At 36.0% G+C, this 8,353-nt stretch overlaps 1 protein-coding gene across 1 annotated transcript in view; it reads right to left on the reverse strand.

Annotated features, from left to right (window-relative positions):
• Positions 1-6,805, reverse strand: part of LOC115230940 (phosphatidate phosphatase LPIN3) — a gene marked incomplete at its 3' end in the record, with an annotated part of 40,842 nt that extends 34,037 nt beyond the window's left edge. The window contains exons 1-2 of the mRNA XM_036499871.1: positions 6,590-6,805; positions 841-939 (exon numbers count right to left, since the gene is read on the reverse strand). Coding sequence (XP_036355764.1) covers positions 841-939; positions 6,590-6,760 — 270 coding nt within the window. The remainder of the gene's footprint in view (positions 1-840; positions 940-6,589) is intronic.
• Between the last annotated feature and the right edge of the window lie 1,548 nt (positions 6,806-8,353).

Genomic DNA, 8,353 nt, shown 5'->3' on the forward strand with positions numbered 1-8,353 from the left:
GAATTAATATTTATCGCCACTTAAATGTGAATGTTCTGTTAGAACAAATTATACTGCAGTAGATACCACCAGAGAAAAACTCATATTGGCTTTTTGTGCAAAATGCACTCTTGTCTAAATCACTTGTGGGGAGATAAATCCCCACCACTTCCAGTGCTGAGATCACCAGATCATGTGATTTTGACCTTTCTTGGTCTTGTCAATGATGGATACTTGACTGCTAGTCTTCGTTGACTGTCATCTTCATACTGTCTTGACACTGAACATTCATAGTTTTGCATTTTTCTGCATTAAAAAATAAATTGATATTCCTATTATGGTCTTTACAGATGTTGTACATGATTACAAACTTTCTTCATGTTTTCCTACTAACACAAGAACAATGGCAAAATCCAGCTCCTATAACACTGTGTATGTTATTGCAATGAGTCCATATCCTTCTTGATCAACTTGTTGTGCTAATCAATCAAACTCTGCTTCAATATTCAGTGTTATAGTACATACTTCCTGAACTATGTTGAGGTAATTGTTCCAATGTCTGGGAAATGCTAATGACAAAATTCTTTAAACCTGAACAACACATTACATATATGCTTTCATTTCAAGGAGTACTGCTCTATTGAACAACCTTTTCTTATATGTTCTCAGAATGCAAATATTAAGATAAATTTCTCCAGTATCACTTACCCTCCATGTTTTAGTATTAAAACCTGCTCTGTGTGTGTGTGTGTGTGAACATGTGAGAGAGAGAGAGAGAGAAAGGGAGAGAGAGAAAGGGAGAGTTTAAGGCAGAATGATTCATATAAAATGAAAAATAACAGAAAAAGGAAAATTGTTTACTTCTGTTGGTTCATCTACTTCCTGGACAAAAAAAGCTTCGCCAGCTTCACCTAGTTTCATATGGAGATCACTGGGTTTGCCATTGATAGTAATGTCCACCTAAAAACATACATAGAAGATAGACATTTACGTGGATATGTCTCTTTGCAGTAGAAAGGTGGAAATAATAAAATATTTCTTTGTAAAGGTATTTACAGTTAGGAAGAAACCATTAAATATTGTAAACATAGTTCAATATGCACTTCGATATAAATTACAAACATTTAATCCCTTCACAGGATGGGATGGGATGGGTTAAATCATCATCAAAAAATTCTAAAAACATGTGGTTCTCCACTGTGAATGCATGATGACTTGTCATAAACATGTGTGTAGTTGGATAAACTGCTATTTGACCCCACATGAAAGAACACATGTATAACACAATAAAAACATCACAGAGAACAGCTAGAATTGAGCACCTTCCTCTCATAAGTAACAAAACTGGAACACAAACACAACTCTGAAAAATCGCTGGATATAATTGATTCTAGCTGCTATGGACATAATTATATGAAGGATGAAAGTAATTGGGATTATTATTAATCTGTACATAAATTGCGATTTAAATTACTTCCACTTCTACCTCTCTCACACTTTGTCTACACACTAAGACAACAAAAATAAAATAAAATAAAATGAAAACTTGGTGAAATGTTTTCATATATCTTAACATTCTCTTTGCAAAAATATTTCCTCTTTTCATAATAAAATAATAAAGTATAATTAAGAAGTCCTCACTTGTCTCATACTGATGAGATACAAATAAATTGAAACAGCTTTATATGAGTTGCTATATATTTAGAGTTGAATACAAATACTAAGGACCCTATAGTGGAAACAAAAAAATGGGGGGGGGGAGATTCATTTAAATAGATAAAAGTTTAGAGAGTGTACTCTATCCTGTCTTCACAAACAAAAATAAACTAAATAATAGGTGAGTATTATAGTTCGCTTGAAGCATTGTGTATTGTTTATGAAGAAAAAAGTTTTGAATGGTACAACAATGCACTATAATACAAACAATGGGCTATATACCTGTTATAATTTAGTCATCAATAGTCTGATATGATATTTCAGAATAAAATTCCTTTTTCAGATAGGAGTCACTGCTAGAATTGGTTTTCTAACGGCTTTTCTTTTTTTCTTTTGTTTTTGGGAAGCATCTCAGCAGTGGTCTCACAAAGCTCCTTCTGGAATTCCTCATGAGAAGTGCGTGAGGTTGGCCATGTCTCAATCTTGTTGTGCTGATACATCTGTAGCGCTATGTGCAGCCTCTTTTTTTTCCCTTCTTTTTTTTGTTATAAACTACAGATGAGCATATCATCAAAAATGAACCTACATGCATCCAGATGTAGCTAAATAATATATTGATTACCAATCTCCAGCCTGTTGCTAATTTGGGGCCTAGTCTGTGTATGACACAGGAAGCTATACTCATACATAATATATAATACATAACTTAGAAGTAGTGCTACGGATGTACCAGCACACACGAGATTGAGACATGGCTGACCTCATGCACTTCTCATGAGGAATTCCGGAAGGAGCTTCATGAGACCACTACTGAGATGCTCCCACCACCAAAAGAAAAGCCGTTAGAAAACCGATTATAGCAGCGACTCAATCTAAGAATATCTGGAGAAGGAATTTTATTCTGAAATATGGATGATTAACTTACAGTAATTACAGGTATATTAGTCCATTGTTTGTATGTTTGTGCATTGTTGTACCATTCAAAACTTTTTATTCTTTACAAACTAAATAATATTGATATCTAGCAAGATGATTTTTCTCTCTTGCAATGGAGCATCCACCCAATGAAAATTTGTAATTATCATCATTGAGACTTATGGTGAAACTCTCTGCAATGGGTGTAAGAGATGATCTCTATAACTGGTTGAAGTCCTTCATTATTGGCCAAAAAGAGGTTGTCACAGTTCTAGGACAGCACTCTTCACCCTATAAGATGACATCTGGTGTACCACAGGGATCTGTTCTTGGCCTCATTTTATTTGTTGCATATGTTAATGACATAGATGCCAACTGCAAGAATGCCACAGTGCAGAAATATGCAGATGACATCAAGCTGTACCTCGAAATAAAGAGGACAGATCCTGTACACTATAGATTTTTATTGCAATCAGACCTGGACACAATGCAGCAATGGATCATGGACTGGCAACTCAAGCTGGATGTGGACAAAAAACCCAGTGTCTACTTACTCCCTCCACAACACTAATCTCAAAAAGTCTCCTTGTGAACGTAACCTGGGTGTTATTGTCAACAGCGATTTGTGTTGGACAAAACACATTGCTAAAATTGCCAAGAAGGCTGAGGGTGTCTTGGCATCACTCGCCAAGTCCTTTGTGAGCCGCTCTCCGGCTATCTATCTGCGGCTTTATATAGCTATGGTAAGACCTCACCTGGAATTTGCATCATTGGTCTGGAACCCATATCTTGCCCAGGATATTAATTATCTGGAAGCCATTCAGCGACATGCAACCAAGAGAATACCCACCATCAGGCATTTGTCATAGTCTGAATGCCTTACTTCCCTGGGCATGAATACATTGAAACTCCGACATCTGGCAGCTGACCTGGCAGACACCCATAAAATTATTAACCATCTTACAAACAATAACTCTGAGCACCTTTTCAAACTCCACCTGTCTAACACCTGTGGACATGTTTACAAATTCAGCAAACAGCACAGCTCCCATAACTTTCGGAAACATTTTTTCACGCTAAGAGTTGCTGAAGTATGGAACAAACTGCCGGCATCAGTTGTTAGTTGTCGGACCACTGCATCCTTCAAAACTTCCATGCTTCTTGAGATTTGCCAACACTACACCTGATTTTCTCCCCTCCATACACATGCAAGCATGTATTTGACTCATACACTGTTCATTTTCCAGACATTTGTACATTACTACATATGCTTTATATGCACTTTTGACAAGTTGTGGTGCACCTGAGCACTGTATACAATAATTTCATTATTATTATATTATTGTTTTATGTTTGATTTTTCATGCTGTCATGGATTGGATGGATTTTCTAAGGCAGTACTTCATGGCCAGATGTCCTTCCAGTCATCAACTCTTTAGGTGCAGATTTGTTATGAAGAGGCATGGTGTACCTATTCTAAAATTAAGAATAAGGCAGGAAGAGTTTCAATAATCATGTAATTTGGAGATGATTGATTAGATATTATCAAGCACATAGTGCAGGCCTGTCGTATCAAAGGCCTTTAAGCTGACACAATTCCCTTATGTGAATCAGATAAGATATTCCATTTTGCATAGAAAACCCATCATGTTTCAGAACATGCTACTGTTTATAATGTAGCTAGTCTAATGGCTCAGTATCTGGAGTAACGTTATAACTGTAGCTGTACATTGTCTGTCTGGGCTAAGATTATTTATTGGTAACTACAATTGTACATTGTGTTGTCTAAGATTGTGGAACTACAGTGGCACATGGTCTAGACTACTACTGTGGTAACTGCAGTTATACAGTTTCTGTCAGCATGAACACTAAGATAACTAAAGTTGTACATGGTTTGTCCCAACTAACACAATGACTGAACAACTGTAGTAAATACTGTTATTCATTGTCTATCTGTCTGTCTCTCTCTGGATTAATACTATGGTAAATACAACTGTACATTGTCTGAGTAAGTAAATTGGTGATTACAATTGTATATTGTTTAGAATAACACAATGGTAATTATAGCTGTGCACTGTCTGGACTGATTCTGTGGTAACAAAAGTGGTACACTGTCTAGATTAATACTACAGAATTGTACACTACAATTTACATTGTCTCTCTGAACTATCATTATGGTAAATACAGCTGTTCATTGTCTGGACTAACGCTATGATAACTACAGTTCTAAGTTGCCTGGACTAAGATTATGGTAACTACAGGTGCACAATGTCAGGACTAACACTATTGTAACTATAACTGTATACTGCATGTCTGGTCTAATCTATATTAAGCACAACTATATATTGTTATTCTGGGTTGACACTGTGGTAACTACAGTTGTACACACTCTGCATTAACATAGGTACTACACTGCCTGAACTAATGCTGAGGCAAACAACTGTTCTACATTTTCTGCATTAATGCCATGTCAACTACAGTTATACATCTGTCTATTCCCCCAACACGCTCATCTGAATAACATAATTAGATGGGGCCTCAATGTGACTAGCTTCCTATCTCAACTGGAACCAGTAAGTCTTGACTGTAGGGGTGGTAAACACTCCAACAGAATAACTCTCTTCCCATATGAGGGAAGCAGATTTCTAATCTGGGGTGCAATGTGCAGGGACATGTTCTCTAACTTCAACCTTGCTGTATCACCCTCAAACTGAAGTATCACCATCCAAAGTGCAGAGGAGAGAAAAATAAATATAGGAGCCTGACTGGGCATTATCAGTTTGTGTTGGGTGCTGTTGAGACTTCAGGTGTCCTCGAACCCTGAACTGCTGATTTCCTCTGCAAAATCAGGATAACTGTGGCCTGCCTGAGAAATGAGCCCTGTGAGGTGGGATGGCTGTTGCAGTGAGTGTCACTAACCATTCTCTTCAGCAATGCCATTGAGGTCATGTCTGCAAGATGTGGCAGAATACATCGTTTATTCTGGGGTGTACTCCCACTTTACTATCTTTTGCTGCTTAATTCCCTGTATTTTCTTTCTTTTTCTTTGTAATTAAATTGTTATTTATTCTTTATGTAAATAAAACTAATTTTGATTGATAAAGAAAAAAAAAAAAGTTATATTTTATCTGTCTGGAGTAACAATACAGTAACTACAGTTGTACATTGTATAGACTAACATTATATAGTTGTACCTTGTTGCAACTAACACAATGGTAATTATACTAGTACATAGACTATCCAAAGTAATACTGTAGTAATTACAGTTATACATAGTCTCTCTGGACTAATACTGTAGTAATTTCAGTTATACACTCTCTGGACTAACAGAATGGTAACTATAATTGTATATTGCCTGGACTAACACAGGGGTTACTGCTGTTGTACATTGTCTGAACCAACGTTGTTCTAACTGCTGATGTTTCTTGTCTGTCTAGTCAAACACTGTGGTAATTAGTTGTTCATTGTCCACAAGATGGAACACTGTGGTAACTACAGCTGTACACTGTCTGGATTAATACTGTATAAACTGCAGATATACATTTCCTTGACAGACTCTTATAATAGCTACAGTTATACCTTGTCTAGACTAACACTGTGGTAACTACAATTACACATTGAATTGATACTCTGATAACTAAAGCTGTATGCTGATTAGATCAACAATGTGTTGAATTGTACAATGTTTGTAAGGAATGACACCATGATAATTAAAGTTATACATTAACTGAGTGGACTAACGTCAGGACAACTACAGCTGCATACTGTGTAAGCTAATATAATGGTTGTACAGTGTTTGGAATAACACTATGGTAGCTATTGTACATTTTGTGAACTAAAACTGGTAACTACAGCCATACACTGCCAAACCTAACTGGTAACTGTAGCTATACATTGTCTGGATAAACACTATTATAGCTACATTTGTATTTTAGCTGTTTGGACCTGTGCTGTTTTCCAGAATATGAAACATTTTAATTAACTACAGAATTATAGAATAGAAAAATTGTACAAAATATAAATCAAGAGGGTGGCATACCACTTTTTCTCTTGCATGGAGTACACCAATCTTTCCAAAGCGTACATGGAATGGAGAACAGCTGTAGGTATCATCTTCATGCTGAATAATAATGACATCAATAGAACCTGTCAAAGTGGCAGGGTTGATGTCTTTGTAGAAGCCAAAGATCTTGTTCAGTAATCTACTCATCTTCTATTTGTATTTGGTCTGAATGAAAGAAAGAAAAATATAATTAAAATAATAACATTTTCTGAATTGGCCAGAAGGGCTGCAAAAGATATTTAGGACAATGCAAAGTGGGGACAGTGGGATATACATAAACACATGCAAACAATATAAAAACAATAAAAATCAACAAGAAACTTATTCCAACAACATCTCTAAAGGGGAGAAATGCTACTCAGGGGTGACCAAAGAACCCCCACAGTTACCCTATTCACCAGGAATACCATGGGAATTGCTTCTCTCTTCCCCATCCTTTTTAGCTTACTGGTGTAGGTCCATTCACTCAGGCCATTCTGGTTACATTCACCTACCTTTTTACAAATTTACTGGGCAAGAAACACCTGCTCTACCCTCACTTTCCTTTCCAAGTAGAACTTGAAAAATCAATGAGAGCTTGGCTGAAAAGGAAAATGCCTGTCTATGGTCCATTCAGGTGCATCTACCACACAACCACTTCCACCATAGCCACCAGACAGAGGAAAACTGGCTGTCTATACCAGCCAAAGAAATGTGGCAGTGCAATCTTCACAATGGAGTTGGGGAAAGCCCAAAGTAGCCTGTTCATGGCTGTTGTGCTATGGTTCCTAATGTCATGTCAAGAAACTCTCTCATTTCTATATATCTATTTCAGTACCTGAGACTTTCACTATGCTTTTATTGAATGTCTCCTACTTTGCTTCTATGTCTCCATTTTGTGCTATGTAAGGGAGCAGTTCTGTATTTTTCCATCTTATTAGCATGAAGTTAAAGGCGGGTGTAATTTGTTCTTGTGTATTTTTATCTTTCTTTCTCATCACCAGATGAGCTCTTCTCCACCTTACCTTTTGCACACAACTTACATCAACATGTTCAAGGATTTCTGCAATCTCGCTGAAATATCTAATTATTTCACATCTCTACTCCCATAATTTAATAACCTGTCTATTGTTTTTTTTATATATCACCATTTATTATATGGGTATGTCTGCATTAACATTATTTTTATTAATTTATGACAATAACTATTTTTATAACTGTATATATATTTTTATATTATGTATTGATTTTAATAGTGCACTGTATTTTTCCTGTTTGCTTTTTTAATATTTTCATTGTTTTCAATATGTTATATATAAATTTCTTTGTACATTCTTCCCTGATGATATTCTAGCTTATAATAATTAATCGAATTGATTTAATTAAATTAAATTTGATTGATTTTAGTCTATAAGCAAAGAATTGAAACAATTGTAAGTCTTATCTAGTACTAATAAATTTTTATTAATCTTATCTCCATCTTCTCTATTGGTTTATATATATATGTACATATCTCTATGAGAGATTTAGAAATTTAATATTTCTGATTTTGGTAATCAGTGAATAAACTTCACTGAAAATTAGATGTATACATTTGCGAATCGGGACAGATATCAACAGCTGGCGGGCGTCTGCTACTCTAGACCGATGAAGGACAATGATCCTGAAACATGCGTGTCTCTAGATGCAGGCCTGGCTGCTGGGGGTGTTTGTCTCCCCTTCGTAAATGTATATAAGGACGCAGGAAAAATGTGTCGAAGC

The sequence above is a fragment of the Octopus sinensis genome, unplaced genomic scaffold (assembly GCF_006345805.1).
Source record: "Octopus sinensis unplaced genomic scaffold, ASM634580v1 Contig16841, whole genome shotgun sequence".
Taxonomy (NCBI): domain Eukaryota; kingdom Metazoa; phylum Mollusca; class Cephalopoda; order Octopoda; family Octopodidae; genus Octopus; species Octopus sinensis.